Consider the following 21,743-nt stretch of genomic DNA (forward strand, 5'->3'; position numbering starts at 1 on the left):
CAACATTGACAGGCACCCCACTAGGTGAACTGATCAGACAACATGGACTCAAGTGCCAGCAATATGCAGATGACACACAGCTTTGGTTATCCTACACCACCTGGTCCCTGTGGGAGAGGACTCCAGAAACAAAGCCTCAATTGGCATGGTTGAACACTCAGTGAGGCCCCCCCTCATAGGGGATCCAAAAATCCCTTCCTAATCTTGTCACTGGAAAAAAATATCTTCCAGTTTGTAGATGTAGACTGAATGATTATCCAGCTCAGCCCCAGCCCTGTGAGGATAAGCTTGTATGGACACCAGCTGCCCTCTTCCGGGTCGACAGATTGCATCATGCACAGCCCTCTTCCCTGGCCTACTGGATATGGGGACTTGGTCTGGTTCCCCACATCCCACCCCCAAGTGTCTTACAGGGTAAGAAAGTTTGAGAGAGAACATTAAGAAGAGACACAGAAAACCAGTCAGGTGTAGAAATGTTCCATTTCGTTTTATTCAGATGTTTACATCCAGTTTGTTGGCAGAACTCGCTACACGTGTGACACTTCAGCTTACATGTGTGAATCCCAAACATTCCCACAGTCCGTAGGATGAGGAAATTGGTCTTTACATTTTGAAGACTTGTGCTTGAGACTCCACCTTTGTAGCCCACGAGCCCTGAGAATCTTGTCTCTCAAGCAGAGTTTCCATTAGGTTAGACAATCTCACTGCTGGAGCCGATACTGACTGCACATGCTCGTGGACACTTACCCTTTGGGACTTGGGAGGTTCTGAGTGGGAGCACAGATACATTGCACTGGGAGAGGGGAACATAGAACCTCACACCAACAGCAATAACAGCACAGAACAATCTGCCATCACTTCCTCATGCCTGGTGGAGACCACATTTATGCGGTCAACAATATGGAGCTTTTCTTCAGGAAGTGACAGCAGAAGGCTGCTTCCTCCGCTCTTGCCTCATTTTCAGAGCCAGCATTGCCCTTCGATACAAGTCTGAGAGAAAATAAAGACCCATCATTAATAACAAAGGAAAGATTGTAAATCCTGCTGCTGAGCAAGACAATAAGAACCAACCAACCTCTTGGGGCAAAACTGATTACCAGCATGCAGGAGTCCTTTTCCTGGGCAGTATATTATGGGCCTAATTCAAAGCCCATTAGGTCAGAATTTCTGGGCTTGATGCTGAAGTTATGGGGTGAGGTTCTCTGGCCTGTGTTATGCAGGAAGACAGACTAGATGATCACAATGATCCCTTCTGGCCTTACAATCTATGTAGTCAATGGAAAGGCTCCCATTGACATTGATAAGCTTTGGATCAGGCCCTATGACAGCATGAGACCCCCCCCATAATGATAATGCTGAGCACAGACCTTGCTTGTTTCCCAGACAATGGAGCTTACCCTTAATTCATAACTCCCTATCCACTCCTTTTTCCAGCCCTCTTCAAATAAAGAGGAGCAGCAGCAACTCCTCCTCTTTCCAGCAAGTGTTGCAGGATGGTTTAGAAAAGGAGTTCATTCTGCATCAGTGGCTGGGGTAGCTTCCTGCTTGGCTCGCTGCCACCGCTCAGCCACACATAAGCTAGCTCTAAAGAAAGGGTAGTTTTAAGTCCAGCGAGAAGATGACTAAAGGGGCCCTTTGTTCATCTAAACAAAAACTGCCCATCTGAGCCAAAATAACCTCCAAAACCCAGTCTAATAACCTTAAAGATATTCTGCCATCCCTCATGTGGAAAGGCCAAACAGCATTAACAAGCAACTTCAGCTAATGTATGCAAAAACATCTATATCATTCACCAGCCACCACCATCAAAACAAGACACCTGCCTTCTCTTGGGGAGAAGTTCTCTGAGAGAGTAGAGTCACCCACCCGGTGCAGACTTTTGAGCTATAACTTTGGAAAATCAAATGAACTTTGATGTCTGACAATCCCAGGACAGCAGTCCCAGCTAAAGGTCTGAAGTATTCCCTTCCTTTCTGGACAGGCTGTCCCCTATCCCCATTCCTTTTTAGCCTCACTCTCAAGCCCTCAAATCAGACTTCACCCCAAGGAATAGAGGGCATCTGTGATGGAACACACTGCTGTATTCACACCCGACACACTATTGTAATAATCTATGTACAAGGTATGCCTTGTAAGGCATCATTTGAAAACTCATAATTCACTGGTCAGTATTGTCCTGATAACATACATGTGGCAACACCATATGTGAAGTTACAAGATTTCCCTGTTGCAAACCGCACAGCCCCACCCAAGCAGAAGTCAGTAAACAGGTCTGTCCTAAACAAAGGAATGTGTGCTTGCCTTAATTTGCATTTAAGTAGTAAACAGAGTCATCAGGAAGGGAAGGAAAGGGAAAACAAAGAAAAACTCCAACAGGTGGGGAAAAAAACCCAGCAGGGAACATCCTTTTATGTAGACTATTTCCTGGTTCTTAGCTGGAAATGTTTTTCAAGAGGGGGACTGAAATTATAAAATGAGGAGCAAACACCCCCAACGGACCCCCTTTCTCCATGCTCATCACATTCTCTGCACCTCAGAAGACAAAAGGAAACAGGGATTGGACTCTGGGGAGTGGCTCCTGACCTGAAGAGTTTGGTCAGTAATCTTGCTGGAAGCATGTGGTGAGAAATTTTGCTAGAACCTAACACAGTTTGTTAAATTAGGCACTAGTAAGCATTTTATCTTTCTTGTACCCATTTCTGACTTTCATGCCTTATTACTTGTATTCACTTCAAATCTCTCTTTGTAGCTAATAAACTTGTTTTATTGTTTCATCCAATCCAGTGTGTTTAAAGTGTCTAGGTAACTTCATTTATCATGATACGCTGCTGTATATTATTTCCTTAAAAGGATAATGAACTTAATATTTGCGGAGTGTCCCAGAGAGGGCTGGGCAGTACAAGACGTACATTTCTGGGGGAAAGTCCAAGACTGGGAGTGTGTTGGGGTCATCCTGTAGTATAACCAGGCTGTGAGAGCCAGGGTATGACTGGCAGGCAGCAGTTACACAATCACATCTGGGAGTGGCCTGCCTGCTGGTGTGGCTGGTTGTGAGCAGTCCAGGTTGGAGGCTACAGGAGCAAGGCACCCCAGGTTACAAGACAGGAATGACACAGCGACCCACTAGTCTGGATTATATGATGGTATGTCACAGTATCAGAGTTGCCTTGAACCATTGTATGTACTCAATACGTACTCTGGGCACATCTGGCTATCCCTTTTAAACCTTGATTTCCAATACCCACCCAGATAACCATCACTGGTCAGTCTGGGACCTTCCCAGGCTATAAGCTGTGCTGCAAAACAAATCAAACCGATGCTGCTCACAACTTCTTGCTGACTGAACATACCATTCCCAACCCTTCCTCAGGCCAACAGCAAGTTGGGGGAAGATACTTCCCCATGGTCAGTTTGAAATCCACCAGTAACTTGACGCAATATGGGCCATAACATTTCACAAGCTTTCCTGATCCAAGAAACACGGATGATAGCAGATCGAACCCTTCCCACTCTTTGCAGGAGCATGGACAGCAGATGTACAGCATCCCCTCCTGCATACACACTTCACCTGGGAAATACTGACCAAAGGTACCCGAGATGCCTTCGTTCTGTGGCTCCAGTGAGGACTCCTGGGACTTGATTTTATTTTTAATTTTCTTCTTCTTCTTCTTTGTGCTCTGCCCTGGATTAAATGAAATTAAGTTAGATTTAACACTGGGACAAGGATTTTTTGTGGTCATTACACTAGCCGGGAAAACTTTGCCCAACAGCTTTCCGAGAACATCAGCATTTTCCTCCTCATTCTCACAGCAACACCTGCCAAGGATGGCAAAGATGTTCTGCAAAGTCTTCCCTTCCTTTCCCCCCTCCCATCCTCTCATGCAGCTAAACTTCAGTTAGGTGCTCTAAACTATCCACATTTCAGAACTCACTGTTTAGATCTGCAGTACCTGATATTTCTGTGTCCAGTTACAGAGAGAGTTGATTTATTAAGGCACCAGAGTTTTCTATGTTAAAAAACTAACTTATATTTCTATTACCAGCTTTATTTCTATTACCACTCCCTATCTTCAAGGGTTAGTAACGCACCTGAGGGAAATGTCCTGTAATACAAAGCAGGGGGTATTGGTTTCAGGCCTGTGTTTTTTAAATGCTCTTAACCAAAAAGACATTCGTGGGGTGGATCTACAAGCAAACTGTGCAGTGCATATGGAATGGGATGGTTCGGGTAACTATTTTTAAGAACAGATCAAGTTTTCTATGACCTTCCAGAGAAGTGGCACTCACATGACCCTGTAGCAGGATGTCTAACCATGCTGTGAAATGTCCTGTGGCTCAGGAAATCTGCTAACCCCTGATTATGCTTGAACTTGGACTTTCAGAAAGCCTTTGATAAGGTCCCTCACCAAAGGCAAAGCAAAGGAGCAAAGTAAGCAGTCATGGGATAAGTGGAAATGCCCTGTCATGGATCAGTAAGTGGTTAAAAATAGGAAACAAAGGGTAGGAGTAAGCGATCAGTTTTCACAATGGAGAGATAAATGGAAGGATCCCCCAAGGATCTGTACGAGAACCAATGCTGTACAACATATTCATAAATGACCTGGAAAAAGGGATAAACAGTGAGGTGGCAAAGTTTGCAGATGATATAAAATTATTATAGATAGTTAAGTCCAAAGGAGACTGCAAAGAGTTACAAAGGGATCTCACAAAACTGCGTGACTGCAAAAGAAAATGGCAGACACTCAGTGCTGATAAATGCAAAGTAATGCACCTTGAAAAATGTAACACCAATGATACATACAAAATGATGGGGTCTAAGTTAGCTGTTACCACTCAAGAAAGAGATCATGGAGTCATCATGGATAGTTCTCAGAAACCATCTGCTCAAATGTGAAGAGGCAGTCAAAAAAGGTAACAATGTTAGGAACCATTAGGAAAGGGATAAATAATAAGACAGTAAATATCATAATGCCATTGTAAAACTCCATGATACACGCACATCTTGAATATTGCACGTAGTTCTGGTTGTCCCATCTAAAAAAGATCTATTAGAATTGGAAACGGTACAGAGAAGGGCAACAAAAATGATTAAGGATATGGAACAGCTTCCCTATGAGGAGAGGTTTAAAAAAACTTGGGCTGTTCAGCTTGGAAAAGAGACAACTAAGGGGGAGATGTTATAGAGGTCTATAAAATCATGATTGGTGGAGAAAGTGCACAAGGAAGTGTTATTTACCCCTTCACATAACACAAGCACTAGGAGTCACCAAATAAAATGAACAGGCAGCCGGTTTAAAACAAACAAAAGGAAGTCTTTCTTCACATAATGCACAGTCAACCTGTGGCACTCTTTGCTAGGGGATGCTGTGAAGGCCAAAAGTACAACTGGATTCAAAAAATGAATTAGTTAAGTTCATGGAGGATAGGGCCATCAGTGGCTATTAGCCAAGATGGTCAGGGACACAACCCCATGCTATGGGTGTCCCTAAACCCCAGACTGCTAGAAACGGACTGGATGACAGTGGATGGATCACTGAGTAAATTGCCCTGTTCTGTTCACTTGCTCTAAAGCATCTGGCATTGGCGGCTGTCGGACGACAGGATACTGGGATAGCTGGACCATTGGTCTGACCACTTTTGTTCAACATCTTTATTAATGATCTGGATGATGGGATGAATTGCACCCTCAGCAAGTTCGCAGATGACACATGGCTGGGGGCGGGGGGAGAGGTAGATACGCTGGGGGGGTAGGGATAGGGTCCAGAGTGACAAATTGGAGGATTGGGCCAAAAGAAATCTGATGAGGTTCAACAAGGACAAGTGCAGAGTCCTGCACTTACGAAGGAAGAATCCCATGCACCGCTACAGGCTGGGGACCGACTGGCTAAGCACCAGTTCTGCAGAAAAGGACCTGGGGATTACAGTGGACAAGAAGCTGGATATGGGTCAGCAGTGTGCCCTTGTTGCCAAGAAGGCCAACGGCATATTGCCCTGTATTAGTAGGAGCATTGCCAGCAGAGCGAGGGAAGTGATTATTCCCCTCTATTTGGCACTGGTGAGGCCACACTTGGAGCATTGTGTCCAGTTTTGGTCCCCCAACTACACAAGGGATGTGGACAAATTGGAGAGAGTCCAGCGGAGGGCAAAAAAATGATTAGGGGGCTGGGGCACATGATTTACAAGGAGAGGCTGAGGGAACTGGGGTTATTTAGTCTGCAGGAGAGAAGTGTGAGGGGGGATTTGATAGCAGCCTTCAATTACCTGAAGGGGGGTTCCAAAGAGGATGGAGCTAGGCTGTTCTCAGTGGTGGCAGATGACAGAACAAGAAGCAATGGTCTCAAGTTGCAGTGCAGGAGGTCTAGGTTGGATATTAGGAAACACTATTTCATTAGGAGGGTGGTGAAGCACTGGAATGGGTTACCTAGGGAGGAGGTGAAATCTCCATCCTTAGAGGTTTTTAAGGCCCGGCTTGACAAAGCCCTGGCTGGGATGATTTAGTTGGGGATTGGTCCTGCTTTGAGCAGGGGATTGGACTAGATGACCTCCTGAGGTCTCTTCCAACTCTAATAGTCTATGATTCTATGGCCGTTCTTATGTTTTTATGCTTAGCATGTGGCATTCAGGGGGGTAACTAAATACTCACTAGAGAAGAATAAGCTCTGTAGAGTTTGTGTCACATGGACCAGACAGTGACAGGTTCATTGGCAGGTGGCCTACACCAAGGCACCCAATGCAGGTTGACTCGGAGGTTCAAGTTCCACAAAACCTGAGCAAGTTCCTTTGCTATGGCACTAAAACCTTATAGGGATCTGCTACCACCTGTTTTATATTAGTGGCTGCAGCACAAGGATTTCCCAATTCCATGGTGAGAGAATGGGGAACAGATGCTTCTTGATACCACTGCAGGATTTGGGGGACAGGCTTAGTAGAGAAGGTCACAAACCCCAGGAGAGGGCAGGAATCAGGCCAGCATCACGACCCACCATCTGAAAAAAACATGCCAGGTGAAATTCAGAGGGCCCCATGTGATGGGAACACCCTGGATGGACCTGCTCTGATTGTCTGCAGGTTGGTTATAAACTGGACCCATCCTGACCTGAGGTAGGTGTTGGGTTCCAGCTAAACTTTTCACACAGTTAGTGTTTACATGTGCAATATATGCTGTTCCGATTCCCCTGACTTGAAGTGGTGTCCATCATCTGTAGGTCTACAGTTTGGTTCAATGGCTCTCAGCACCCCCCACTAAATGAATTGTTCCAGCACCCCTGCTAGAGCCTTTTTTCAGTCTGATGCCTACTAATATTGTTACCTGCCGGGAGAGGAATTGTCCCCTGGGGGAGTGGTTTCTCCTGGCCAACTCTGTTGCTGTGGAGGAGCCCAACGGCAGCACTTGCTCTGTTCTCTCCTCCCCAAGCTTTCCCTTCCTCTTCATCAGCCATGTTCCCACACTGCACCAACCCTTTCTTCTTCATCCTCACTTTCTTTTTCCTTCTCTTGGGTACCCTTGGGCCTTCCTCCTTCTGTGCAGGGAAGAGGTGGGGGAAGTCCATTACCAGAGGTCAGTCCCTGTTTGGTGGGGATAGTCACAGGAACAGCAATATTAAGGGGTGAGGAATGAGTGGAGGGGCTGGTTACCTGTGGGAGGATGTTCTGGATGGGCTGTAGTGGTTTGTACTCCCCTATCTTGGCGCTTCCTTCCTGGGAACTCTCCCTTCTGGCCAGCAACTCCCTAGCGACAGGGAAGCACAGACAAATTAACAAATTCACCCCCCATCCCCCGCAGTATTTTTCCTCCCACAGCCCTTAGCTGCGGTGTCCCCTGCTGCCTGGCTGTGGCAAGGAAGGGCACACCACCAGACAGCAGGAATTCAGAGACCAGAGCATGGATGCCTCTCAACTGCAGGCCTCAAGCGAAATCCTGTCCCCAGGCTCTTGCCCCGTTGAGGAGCTCAGAGGCTCAGGTTCCCGGATGCTGATGGAGGCCCTTAACATTCTGTAGCATCCTCTCCAGCCAGCCATTCCATGAAGCCAGTCCCAGGCCTCTGCTGAGCATGTGACCAAGAGCTCCCTATATGCCTAAGGGTGCTTCTGTCACATCCCAGCAGGCATCCATCACTTCCCCAGCTCACGGACCTGCAGTAGCCACACCTCATACACCAACTCTTGTTCCCTGAGGGCTTTTCAAGAGGCCCCATGTAGTTTAGTTGAAGGGGGGGCCTGCCCAAAGTTCTCTCCCCCAATCTGGTCCCAGGGAAGCACCTCACCCACCCCACTGTCACCATGCCAGCTAAAATGGCCACCTCTTTCATGCTCCCAGTTTTGAATATAGCCACCCCTCCCCCCATTGGTTTGTACACACAGGCCCAACTCTTGAGGCACCAGGGGAGATGCTGGCGCAGCCCCTGCTGGGAGAGAGAGAATCATAGAATATCAGGGTTGGAAGGGACCTCAGGAGGTCATCTAGTCCAACCCCCTGCTCAAAGCAGGACCAATCCCCAATTTTTGCCCCAGATCCCTAAATGGCCCCCTCAAGGATTGAACTCACAACCCTGGGTTTAGAAGGCCAATGCTCAAACCACTGAGCTATCTGTCCCCCATCATCTCTGCTGAGAGGTGCGTGAGGAAGTTCACAGCTACTCCAGTATCACTAGGAATGGCATTAGTTACTGCGTATCGTGAGGACCCTCTTGGATGGGGGCAGTGCTATAATTACAGAGCTCCGTGCAGCACTTTTCGTTGTGGTGCAGTGTCGTCCTGGAGCCTGATTCTGCTCCCATTTTCACTGGTGTAACTCCTTGGGCTTCGCTGGAGTTATTCCTGACTTACACCGGTGTAAGGGAGAGGAGAAGAGTGAGAAATGTGCTAGTTCGGGGGGGGGGGGCGGGGGGGAGGGCAGTCTTTGGCTTTGAAGAATGAATCCCCCTCTTCTAGGCTGGCTGTCTGCACTCAGATCCACAGTGGAAATACACAGATGTCAGACCAAGGGCAGGGCATGGCCCAGAACGTTAACTCTCCATAGAGCAAACCTCTCCATCCGTGTTTGGCTGCGGGTCCGTGCTGCTCTCCTGGGAGCCTCTTGCTCTCCAGGGGCTGGCTGGTCAGGGCTGTCTTGTTGCACCCGGGCACTCAGGACACTGTAGTTGATGGCAATGATGTGCAGGAGCCAGCGGAGTCCCTGCAGAATGGTCCGGGACTGGCTTTTATGGAGACTTTTGGTTGCTGAAGATGGCTCCTGTGGGCAGAGAAAGCCCAAATCAGCATCTGCAGTAGCAGCAGCTTGACAGCAAAGCAGCGAGGAGGAAAGGTACCTGAACAACTGCAGAGAGCAGCTCACCGCAGGGAGAAGGCCAGCCACCCGGCTTCTACTATTGCAACCGGGGGAAGTCCCTGTATGGCTCACTGGCACAGCAACTCACAAGAGTCCCAGATCAAGGTTAGCAGTAACATACAGGACACACATCTGATTGCCCAATTAGGCTAAGGATTAAGTCAGCTCTACTGTCTGGCCATCAGGTTGCAGACCTGGGGCCATACTGTAGATTTCTGTATCTGAGACAGAATCACCTGATCGGCAAGTTGGGGGAAACACACTGAGTCCTTTGACATGAGATGGCCTGGCTAGGAGAGGGCTGGCAGGAAATAGTGACCTGGTTGCAAAGCATGTGGAGAAGTTTCTCCTCTCCCACATAAGATCTAGAAGTGCAGAGAGACTGACACCATCCCAGCATGCCAAGCCACTCACAGGCAGCATGGGGAATCCTGCTCCAAAACTGCCACAGGCTGCCACCAAGTAAACCAAAGGACAATCTCAGCTGTAGCAGTGTTTATATCCTCTGAGGACCTCCGGTCACTAGCTGATAACATGGTCACACACTTGAACAGGTCCAGTAGAGGGCACGGGGGACAGACACCTGCCTGTATATGACATTCCCCTTCCACCCAGTGGAATCCTAATCTTAACCTCACACTGAGCGGTCTGCTAGCTTCAAGACAGCCTGAGTGGTGTGGATTAGGGTTTGGGCCTTATTTTTATTAGGCTGTCATGGGCCCAGTGCCCCTTCAGGAGAATTAGGGCCTAACTGGCTCACAACGACCCTGTGGGCTACACCTGAGAGCAGGCAGGTGCTGCCCCTTTAGCTAATCAGCAATGGAGCAGCTGAGCTAGAACAGTGTAAAGGAAAAGTTCCGAGAAGGAAAGGAGAGAAAAAGAAGTGCTCACAAGCAAGGTGCTGCAGCTGCTGCAGGCTGGGAGGAGCCCACAGGAGGTAGAGCAGCCCTGGGTGGGGGCGAGCCTTGAACGAGGGCTCAGCGTTGACAGTGACAGCTGCAAGAGAACCATCAGGAGCCCTGGAGAAGGGAGACAGTGGTGGAGTTCCTGTCGTTAGGCTCTGGGAAAAGAGCCGGCCTTGGCCTCCCGACCAGAGGGTCTACATGTAAACACTGGCTTCTGGGAAGGGAATAAGGAGAGAGAAGAAACCCCCAGGGAGCAGAGCAGACTCTCTCTTGGGCGAAGCCCTGAGTTAGGGCCTACAATGTTTAGAAGAAACTCTTGGGGAGCTGGTTGGTTTGACCCCTGTGGGAGGAGTTCTGGGACAGGCCTTGTAACTTGGAGACCCCAGAGGTAACCTGCCAGAGTCCCTGGGGAAGAGAGCCTGCATGGGGAATCCTGTTGGAGAGGAGGTAGATGTTAGTTTGGCCCAAGAGGGACCGAGGAATTACTACTTTGGATTTGTTAGGACTTCTGTTTAGACCTTTTTGTTGCCCCTGGAGGGTTTGGACTTTGACTTGGCTGGAGGGCTGAGCCACGCAAGACCTGGCAAGAGGCAGGCATCCAGCAGGAGGCACTGGGGATGAGGACCCCTTGCAGCATTGCGCCTTGACACAAGGGGATGCTACAGATGGTGAGTACACCCCCTTCCATAGGCCAAATGCTTCTCAGCCGCTCCCTGTTAAATACTGGTGATGGGACACTAGATACCGAATAAATAACGTCCTTTAATGTCCTCACCAATGCTGAGGTGGTGGCATAAAATGAGGAGATATGTTTATAATTCCCAGGGAACCTTTGCTTGTGTATCTCCCATATTCACAGCCCAGTTCCTGACTGCTGGGACTGATGCAGAGGTGCTCATGGGGCCACGCATCTTCCTCCCCTGGCACTCCCAGACGCCCTGGGAGCTGGTGCCATCACTCCCCCTACTCAGCATAAGGCTCTGCATGAAGGGTCTCTCCAAAGATACTATGGCCAAAATTTTCAAAAGTGGCCACTGATTGTGTGTGGCAGGAGCCCAGCTTACGCCCCCTTAGTATGGGGGTGCAAGTCAGTGGGAGCTACAGGTGCTCAGGCCCACGGTGTCTCAAGTTGGGCTCCCAGAAAGTGAGCCATCCCAAAAAATCACTGGGCATTTTTGACAGTGCTGATCTGCATGTTCCACATGCCCATGTTTTCTCCCCTCTACATAATTCCCTTTGACGCTGATGGCAAAAGACCCACAGCTTAATGCGTTCCCAGGAGCCGTGATTCCTGTATACGTATGAAAATGAATGACACGGCTTCACGGCTTCCAGTCTTCACAGCTGAGGATGTTAGGGAGATTGCCAAACCTGAACCATCTTTTGTAGGTGACAAATCTGAGGAACTGATTATCAGTACAAAAGGTTTTTTTTCCTCTCCTGCTGGTAATAGCTCACCTTACCTGATCACTCTCATTACAGTGTGTATTGTAACATCCATTGTTTCATGTTCTCTGTGTATATAAAATCTCCCCACTGTATTTTCCACTGCATGCATCCAATGAAGTGAGCTGTAGCTCACGAAAGCTTATGCTCAAATAAATGTATTAATTTCTAAGGTGCCACAAGTACTCCTTTTCTTTTTGTGGATACAGACTAACATGGCTGCTACTCTGAAACTTAACAGTAACAAGTCACCGGGACCAGATGGCATTCACCCAAGAGTTCTGAAAGAACTCAAATGTGAAATTGCGGAACTATTAACTATGGTTTATAACCTGTCCTTTAAATCAGCTACTATACCCAGTGACTGGAAGATAGCTAATGTAATGCCAATATTTAAGAAGGGCTCTAGAGGTGATCCTGGCAATTACAGACCGGTAAGTCTAACGTCAGTACCGGGCAAATTAGTTGAAACAATAGTAAAGAATAAAATTGTCAGACACATAGAAGAACATAAATTGTTGCCCAAAAGTCAGCATGGTTTCTGTAAAGGGAGATCATGTCTTACTACTCTATTAGAGTTCTTTGAGGGGGTCAACAAACATGTGGACAAGGGGGATCCAGTGAACATAGTTTACTTAGATTTCCAGAAAGCCTTTGACAAGATCCCTCACCAAAGGCTCCTATGTAAATTAAGTTGTCATGGGATAAGAGGGAAGATCCTTTCATGGATTGAGAACTGGTTAAAAGACAGGGAACAAAGGGTAGGAATAAATGGTAAATTTTCAGAATGGAGAGGGGTAACTAGTGGTGTTCCCCAAGGGTCAGTCCTAGGACCAATCCTATTCAACCTATTCATAAATGATCTGGAAAAAGGGATAAACAGCAAGGTGGCAAAGTTTGCAGATGATACTAAACTGCTCAAGATAGTTAAGACCAAAGCAGACTGTGAAGAACTTCAAAAAGATCTCACAAAACTAAGTGACTGGGCAACAAAATGGTAAATGAAATTTAATGTGGATAAATGTAAAGTAATGCACATTGGAAAAAATAACCCCAATTATACATACAATATGATGGGGGCTAATTTAGCTACAACTAATCAGGAGAAGGCTCTTGGAGTCATTGTGGATAGTCCTCTGAAGACATCCACGCAGCGTGCAGCGGCAGTCAAAAAAGCAAATGGGATGTTAGGAATCATCATCAAAAAAGGGATAGAGAATAACACGGAGAATATCTTATTGCCCTTATATAAATCCATGGTATGCCCACATCTTGAATTCTGCGTACAGATGTGGTCTCCTCATCTCAAAAAAGATATAGCGGCATTAGAAAAGATTCAGAAAAGGGCAACTAAAATGATTAGGGGTTTGGAACGGGTCCCATATGAAGAGAGATTAGAGAGGCTAGGACTTTTCAGCTTGGAAAAGAGGAGACTAAAGGGGGATATGATAGAGGTATATAAAATCATGAGTGGTGTGAAGAAAGTGAATAAGGAAAAGTTATTTACTTGTTCCCATAATATAAGAACTAGGGGCCACCAAATGAAATTAATGGGTAGCGGGTTTAAAACAAATAAAAGGAAGTTCTTCTTCACTCAGCGCAAAGTCAACCTGTGGAACTCCTTGCCTGAGGAGTTTGTGAGGGCTAGGACTATAACAGGATTTAAAAGAGAACTGGATAAATTTAATGAAGGTTAAGTCCATTAATGGCTATTAGCCAGGATGGGTAAGGAAAGGTGTTCCTACTCACTGTTTGTCAGAGGGTGGAGATGGATGGCAGGAGAGAGATCACTGGATCATTACCTGTTAGGTTCACTCCCTCTGGGGCACCTGGCATTGGCCACTGTTGGTAGATAGGATACTGGGCTGGATGGACCTTTGGTCTGACCCAGTATGGCCATTCTTATGTTCTTATGAGACTGGTGAGAATGGTGCCAACTACATCAAGCTGGACAAGCCCTTCTCACACTTACGATGCGGCACAGTGACTTGTTTTCGTTCACAAGCTTCTCCAGGGACAGACATTCGATCAGCTCACATGGGAGGAGGGCATCAACCTTGTCCTGTTTATTGGCCAGCCTGGGAGTAATGAGAAGGGAGGAAAGAGAAAAAAGAATAAGACGTCACTGGCCAGCAGAGCTCCTACAGTAGCTCAATGTTGTCCTTCTTCAGCCTCACTCCTGTGGGGAGGTGGAGCCAGGCTAGTGCTGTGGGGAGCTTGTCCAGGGTGGTTGGAATGATTTGGTAACCCTGCAGTTTGAGGTTCATTCAAAGGCAACATGGCAAATTCCAAAGACAGCCAGCGAGATTCACGTATGAGCTTGTGGGAGCTTGCAAGGGTCTGGTTCAGCCTAGACCACCACTCTGTGACCATCTGTCCCGAGCTCTGGGATGGGATCAAACAAACCCACCAAACTCAGCCACAGAAACTCAGACAAATCTGAGGCAGCAAGAAGCTTCACTTTGAGTTTGGCAGAGTCTGGCAAAAGCCCCCAAAAGTTTCCCTAGAAGCCTGGCAGGGTCAGGTTTTAGTTACACAAGCTTCTTATCTCTAGAGTGGAGGGGACCATGTGAAAGTTTGGGACCGCTGAAGCAGAGGGATGGAATCCACAGCCTCTGTCACATGGACAGGAGAACCCCCAACTGGCTCATGGTTCCGAATGAAGAACCGTGATTTGGGGTAGGCTTTGTTCATCCCTAACATTCACTTCACCCCAGGCCTGCTCCTGTTTGAGTTAATGGCAAAAATTACATTCACCTCAGTGGGATCAGGACTGGCCCCTTCACCTGAGCACTGGCCCCAGCCCTGAGCCTGGGCCCTCACCCTTTCCCTATAACCCGCTGTCCTGCTCTGCCACAGCCCCCTGCTTCACAGACTAACTGCCTTGTCCCATCCACCCCGGCAGTGCAGACACCATGCCAGTGGAATGCAAGGGACTGGTGGAGACACTATGAGTTGGGACTGAGGGGCTCAGTGACAAGGGCCTATTAGTTCACATGTTGCCACCACCATTTCCAGAGTGGTTCAGGATGTGCTGAGCTGAGGGAACACAAAGCCACACTAAGCCACGGTTCCAAACTGATGTGAACAGAACCGTGTGGCTGGGCTTTTCTTTCTGCATCATGTCAGCCAGGCCCAGTTAAAACTGAGAGCACAGAGAGTCCTGTGGGGAGCGTCCCATCACCTCAATGTTTGGCAGAGTCTCCCAGATAAGCTGCACCTGTCTCATTCCCGAAGATAACCCATCATGCTTCAGTAACTGCTGAGTCATGTTAAAAACTCAGACACCTTAACGAGACCCAATGGCAACCAACAAGACTAAGCAGATGGACTATCTGCTCTGTGTAGGAACCCAAGAACGCTCTCCCCTCTCCTCTACTCTCTCTTCACCCAGTTTAGATTGACAGCTCCATGGAGCAAGGACCTTCTTCTTTATGCACCTGCAACGTGCCAGGCACATCTCTGTGCAACATAACTAATGATCATCACTAAGGCACCCGCAGCTCTACGCTGCAGAGGACACGAGAAGTGCGGTCTGCAGAACTACCCTACTTTCACTCCTTGCTAGTCTCTCCTGCACTGTGCTTCTTTCTAATCACCCCACCAGCCCTAATCCAAAGGGACAATCCTCTCTTAATTCAGCTTTCTCATTCGTTCCGATCCTGGGTTCCCCTCACCCATGCTGTTTCAGCACTGGGATCCCCAAATGTTGCCTTTGAGGTTCCTGCCCGGATGTGCAGCAACCCCATTTACTGGAATGGCCAAGGAGCATTTCAATGCAAGGGAAAGGCAGCCTTACAGTAACAGGGGCTTCCCTGAAATCCTAGGGTGAGCCAGAACACGGCCCAAGGTCTTCCTGGCCTCTTCCATCCGCAGCACATCGCTGGAGTCCAGAACAAAGATAATCCCGTGAGTGTCACCGTAGTGATTACGCCATATGCCCCGCAACCTCTGCCCCCCGGATAGGTCGACAAGGGAGACTTCAAACCGGTCCACTCTGAGTTCTGTTTGGTTAGGCTTTGTTGTGGGGAGCACCTCACACGAGAGCACTGCAGAGAGAACAGCACCCACAGTAACACACATGCAGCCCCCAGACAAACACTGAATGTTATTATTCCTTGTTCCCAGCTATGGTTTATAGCAAGGATCCCCTGTATTAGCATTAACCCCCTTCAGCTACATTCCTGTTCTCATTTAAGGGGATACACTGGCAATTCTGGGAAACGCCAGGATTACATTCCCTATGGACAGCTCCAGGGGGTTATTGCAGGACCTTAGCTAGCAGAGTGGTCCAGTGGTTAGGGTGCTAGCCTGGGACTCAGGAGACCCAGGTCCAATTCCTTACTCTGCCACAGATGGCTAGTGTGACCCAGGTGAGTCATTTAGTCCCTCTCTGCCTCCATTCCCCACCAGTAAAATGGGAATAATAGGATGGCCCCACCTCCCAGGAGTACTGAGAGGGTAACTGCATTACAGATTGGAAAGTGCTCAGATAGCACAGTGATGAGGGCCAGATAAATACCGTAGGTAGGTTAATCCTAGGACTGTGTTCACTGTAGGCTGTGGCTGTTTCAGATCCAATTCCTGTCTTAAAGTAGGTGATTAAGTGGGTCTTGGTCAGCATCATGACTTTAGGCCACTGCAGCACAAACTCCTTGCTCTGTGACACCCCTGTTCATAGATCTATCCTAAATCCTGGCAGGTTTGGCGTGGGGGGAGAGAGGAATAGCCCCACCCTGTTTCCTATTGTGCAATGGCAGGTTAGGTTAATCCTAGCAGTATATTTCTTAAAGCAATCATGACTCTGTTGATTGTTTTAAAGTAGCCAAATGGCTTGCCAGGAATCCCAGGGATTGAGGCGTGTCGATATCCCAGCCATATTTCCCACTGGCGATCTTATCCCCTAGGTTTAACCTGAGTGGCTACCCAGTACTACATTTCTGTTGCACCTGGATGTCTAAATCCCAGTTCTGCGGAAGGGGCCATTGTATTCCAGACACTCTGCAAATCTAGACGCATCACGCTGTATGCCTGCATCCTGTGTAACAGCCTGATGCAGTGAATTCAGATCTCTGATGCTCAGCAGTGGCTTGGTCCTCAAGTCCCACAGAGAGTGAGTGATATAGATTGTCCAAGTCTACATCCCCTACGCTGGACTCGGACAAACAATGTCAGCTACATAAAGTTACCAAACAGACGTGAGAAAGTCAAACCCACCTACCAGAGCATAAAGACACAATTATGATCCAATTTTGACCTCACAGGATTATTACAATGCTGCCTCCTGCAGAGGATGGAGGGGAATAATTGGAAGCACGGAAAGATTTATCCCCTCAGCGATGGGGAGATTTGAAGTTTATTTGCAAAGAACAATAAACTCTTTGCCTCTGGCATCATGTCAGCTCAGCTGAGACTCAGGGTGTGACTGCAGCACAGGTAGACACAGCAGCAAAGCTGAGGTACTGCAAGTGGCAGCCCGGGCTGTGCAGCCCTGTCCGAGACCCTGGTTATGTACAGAAGTTGCTAGTCCATGCTGCTGCTCGTGGCTTCAGTGCTGCTGTAATTGGAGCTAGCTAGATCAAAGCTCGCTCGGATATGTCAACACATCCGCTCTCGCCTCTGACAGCAGCATAGACATATCCCCAGACTCCAGCAGTAACTGGAGACAGCTGGCTCCTCACCTCTCTGTATCTCCATTATGAGGGAGGTTTTCCCTGTATTGTCCAGGCCAATGACAAGGAGGGTCACTTTCCTGATGAGGAAGAAAAACAAAGTTAGCCTGCACCGAGGAGATATTCTCCCCTCCAAGCAATGGGACTGTGGTCTCTGACTTGAAATGGTCATCACAGCCATCTTGTGAGCAATTATCCTAAGGGCTCATTGGGTCTAGTTCTCCCTGGTATAACTCCACTGAATTCATGGGGTTAGAACAGGGAGGAAGTTGGCCCTTTGTGGACATAGAGTGGATAACTGAGGACAAGGGCAGGGTAAGAGAGTAACACAGAAAAGATACCCTTAGTCAAGGGGTGGACTGGACCAGCAGCTCAGCCCTGCTTTGGTGCTCCAGCCGGGGTGCTGGGTCGGGGCTGCACCACGTGGCTTGGCCCCACTCCGGCGCTTCGGCGGGGGTGCAGGGTTGGGGGCTGTACCACGCGGCTCCCAGAAGCCACGGCATGGCCCCGCTCCAGTTCCTATGCACTCCAATGGGAGCTGCAGGGGGATGCCTGCGGATGGGGCAGCGTGTAGAGCCGCCTGGCCGCGCCTCCACATAGGACCCGGAGAAGGGACATGCCACTGCTTCCGGGAGTCGCTTGAGGTAAGCGCCGCTCAGAGCCTGCACCCCCTGAGCCTCTCCCCATGCCCCAACCCCCTGCCCTGATCCCCTTCCCGCTCTCCAAATCCCTCAATCCCAACCCGGAGCACCCTCCTGCACCCCAAACCTTTCATCCCCAGCCCCACCCCAGAGCATGCACCTCCAGCTGGAACCTGCACCCCTTCCCACACCCCTGCCCCAGCTCTGATCCCCCTCCCACCCTCCGAACCCCTTGCTCCCAGCCCCGAGCACCCTCCTACACCCCAAACTCCTCATCCCCAGCCCCACCCCAGAGCCTGCACCCTCTCCCGCACCCCAACACCAATTTTGTGAGCATTCATGGCCCGCCATACAATTTCTATTTCCCAATGTGGCCCCTGGGCCAAAAAGTTTGCCCACCCCTGCCCTAGTCTGTTCCCTAGGGGCCAGCCCAGGATTGTCCCCTTCAGCAGGGTTCTCTTGGCTTGGGTTCCTTCCTTGGAGCAAGGCCTCTTGCCACTACCTGGACAGAATCCTTCCCCAGAGCCAGGGGTTTGCCTCCTGCAGCTCTCCTCTGGGGACTCATGACAGCCTAAGGCTTCCTGCCACTGCCTGGGAGTTCCCTGTTCCTTGGCACACAACTGCCAGGCCGGCCCGCACTCTGCTGGAAGTTCCTGTCTCTAGAAACCACCTCAGCTGAGCTCTGGTAACCCTTTATCTGGCTCATTAGCTAATCAGCTGCCAACCAGCCACCTAGGAATATAATTACTGCCAAGGGGTCTGGGTTGGCTTGTTCTCCCTTACAGGCCTGTCACAGGTACCTGGTCCCTGACTCCCTTGAAAGGGCCAATCCCTGTGACAGAGCCCCTCTCTCCTGGACCCTCCCCTTACACCAGTGCAGAGTCTCCATCCATCCTGAGAGAGTTGAAACAATGGCATTTATAGGAATGGGGGTAAGGACCACCAGGGCTGTGCCCTGACAAAGTTCTGTCCCCAGACATACATCACGCACAGCACCCTAGGCACAGGAATGCCTGTCAGATCCACTTCTCCTCTTGTGCTGTAACCCCAAGATGCATCAATGCCACCTTGCCCCGTGATGCTGAGACCTGAGCCAACAGCCGCCTAAGCTGGGGAGCTTTATTCTTCTTTACCCATTGTCCCAACAGACAAGAAATTTCCCAAGATCTATGATGAACAAGCAATGACCTGGAGGGGGCTCAAAGGGACTCCTTGTTTTAGTTCCGCCACTAATTTTGAAGGAGGTTTGGGCGATTCTCCTGCCTCTGCTCAAGCTCACCCCTTCACTTGACACTGCTAATCCCCCCTGACAGAGATTACTTATCCTTGGGGCTCAAAGATCCTGGTGAGGAGCTCAGTGTTTTCCTTACTGACCCACTAGATAGTGCCAAATGACAGATATTTTCAAAAACATTCCTACGGGAAGGAGTCCCCAGCCCTCCACATTCAATTATTGTATTAGGGACAAAGGCCTTCTTCTTCTGACCCTGCATCTTCTGCTGGCATCTGCACCTCTGCAAGGCTGCATACAAACTGTTCCTGCTGATGTGTGAGAGGGAAACATTCTGATTTGGGAGCATTTTACAACCACTTTGCACAAGTGTAAATAACTAGATAAGGTGTAAGACAAAGAAGAATCCGGCCCAAAGAATTGTCCCTCTGCTGAGCAGTATCGTGTCTGGGGCCTTGCACATAGGCTTCTCCATGGAGGAGAAAGCAGTGATGTTGAGTCTGAGTATATTTTATGTGTAACTGGTTTTATTTACACCTATATGACAGCCCTGGAACAGAAGGGCTCATGAACAGCACGCAGGCAATCCCTTCTTTCAGCAATCTCAGCCCACTACCCAATTCCTAGTTCCCAGGGAGCAACTCTGCCTCAACAATTGCCTAGTTACATGAGGGTAGAGGGCAAAGCCTCCTGCTGCCTCCACAGCTCCCCTAAAGAACCTGCAACAACAAAACTAACAATGACATCTCTTCAGAGGCTGAACATTTACTCACATGCTAAGAAAAAAAAAGGTGTAAGACTATGTGTAACCGTGCTACCTGGTGACCCCTGCTGTAGCAGTGTAGACATCTCTAGCAAAGTGCAGCTTCAAACCAGTTTGTTGTCCAGTGGAGCTGTCTCCTTCCATGGCGAGGAGACAGGGATTTTGTTTACATGGGGAAAAACAATGAATTGTATTCCTGGGGCTGGGGATACAGGGTTCATCGCAGGCTAAAGGGACACTTGTGGGACCCCTGAATTAAAATACTGGTGGCACATCATTGCATGAATTTTTTTTTTAAAAGCAAGAATCCCAGAATTCCTAATACTATCACAAAATGCAGAATTCAGCTCCCATTAAAAGTAATGGGATGAAATTGAGCAAAGGCTGAATAGCAGAGAACATATGCCAGCACTGAGGTCTATTTCTTATGGGGTGCTATTCCCCAGTGTAAATGGTGAAAACCTTATTGCTTGGTCATTTTAGCCTACAACTAAACAAAACACTGGACAATAGACTAGTCAGAAAAACTTCAACAGAACCATTTTCCATCAGAAGATTCAATTCCATCTAAATCGAAACGCTTCACGAAATCATGTCCTATTCACCAAAATTTCATTTCAGAGAGAAAACAAAAAATGTTCCAACAAAGACAAAACATCCTTTTCTCTCATTTTCCAAACTAAACATTTTGATTTTACATTTTTAAATTACTTTGTTTAGAATTTTTTTTATTTTATATTATAAAATAAAGTCAAAATTGAAACATTTTGGATTTGGTTGAAATGAAACAGGTCAATCAACCCGGAATGAAAATTCTTCAGAATTTTCCTCTGTGGAGAATTTTAAAATTTTCAGGTTTGTTTCTATTTGAAACAACACCAGATTTTGAAATCTTTTGTGAAATGGAATTTCTGTCCTCTGCATGCATACCATAGGGAACATGCCAGTCCAGCTCAGGAGTGAGATAGGACCTTTAAATCTTTTCCCATCTGGTTTTCAATTTAATAACATTTTCTTAATGTTAAAATATGTTAAAATCTATAAACACTATTTTGATGGTTAAAGCAAAGAGCTTGGAAACACAACAATGCAGCATGCTCCCTCTCTGACAATACGGACAGTCCTATGGGCTGGAGAAATGGGGCTCTCTCCCAGGTACCAGGCATCCAAAAGAGTTTGTTAAACAATCACACAAAGGGCCAGCATCAGGACAAAGTTCCTCAGAGTGCATGACACGATACAGATCCCTGTCCCAGACAAAGCAAAGGGTCAGACTTCCCACCCGCCCCATCCAGAGAAGTCACTGATTCATTTCTAATGCAAAGCTGTTGGCAGTTAACATGCAAAATGTCATGAGGTAACTGGGTCCTGGGGGATTACCTGATTGGTTCCTGTATTGCCTGCAGCCATGACCAGCAGTGGGAGAGGAGCTGGAACATACTCTGTAGAGAGGGGAGAGCCCCTCGCCTCTGTACCTAGGAATACCAGAGAAAGTGAACAGCAAGCCCTCCTTACTGCTGTGCCAGCCAGCACAGCAACCAAGGGAGGAGTCGTCACTGATACAAGGACGGAACCACCAGACACTCCAGTTCTACTGTACTGTGCTTCATCCTCCCAGCTATAGCAATGCTCATCTATCCAGAACGACCACCCATGGGCTGTAGATAAGGCTTTATTGGGATTTCTCAGGATCCCTAGAACCTTCCGTCTCCTGCACACAAACAGGCCTAGGCTCCCCCCTCTCTTCTGGGAAGAGT

General features: G+C 48.2%; 1 protein-coding gene across 1 annotated transcript; it reads right to left on the bottom strand.

Moving 5' to 3' along the window:
* Positions 1 to 550: 550 nt before the first annotated feature.
* On the bottom strand, positions 551 to 21,452 carry ARL13A (ARF like GTPase 13A). Its single transcript, XM_074963105.1, has 9 exons — positions 21,367 to 21,452; positions 17,361 to 17,431; positions 15,479 to 15,728; positions 13,652 to 13,757; positions 9,027 to 9,232; positions 7,636 to 7,729; positions 7,310 to 7,520; positions 3,584 to 3,682; positions 551 to 990 (listed from the first exon to the last, which is right to left on the bottom strand). Exons 1-9 carry the CDS (start codon positions 21,423 to 21,425, stop codon positions 914 to 916), a joined length of 1,173 nt encoding a protein of 390 aa, XP_074819206.1. The 5' UTR covers positions 21,426 to 21,452; the 3' UTR covers positions 551 to 913.
* Between the last annotated feature and the right edge of the window lie 291 nt (positions 21,453 to 21,743).

Source organism: Natator depressus, chromosome 9, assembly GCF_965152275.1.
Source record: "Natator depressus isolate rNatDep1 chromosome 9, rNatDep2.hap1, whole genome shotgun sequence".
In the NCBI taxonomy this organism is placed as follows: domain Eukaryota; kingdom Metazoa; phylum Chordata; order Testudines; family Cheloniidae; genus Natator; species Natator depressus.

What these genes read in the sequence shown, in the direction of transcription:
- ARL13A (XM_074963105.1), bottom strand. Translation starts at nt 21,425, where the DNA reads ATGTTCCAGCTCCTCTCCCACTGCTGGTCATGGCTGCAGGCAATACAG. An exon ending in GCAATACAGGAACCAATCAG is followed by an intron (nt 17,432 to 21,366) that starts GTAATCCCCCAG and finishes CTTCCTCATCAG; the next exon opens with GAAAGTGACCCTCCTTGTCA. An exon ending in TCCAGAACATCCTCCCACAG is followed by an intron (nt 7,521 to 7,635) that starts GTAACCAGCCCC and finishes TTCCCTGCACAG; the next exon opens with AAGGAGGAAGGCCCAAGGGT.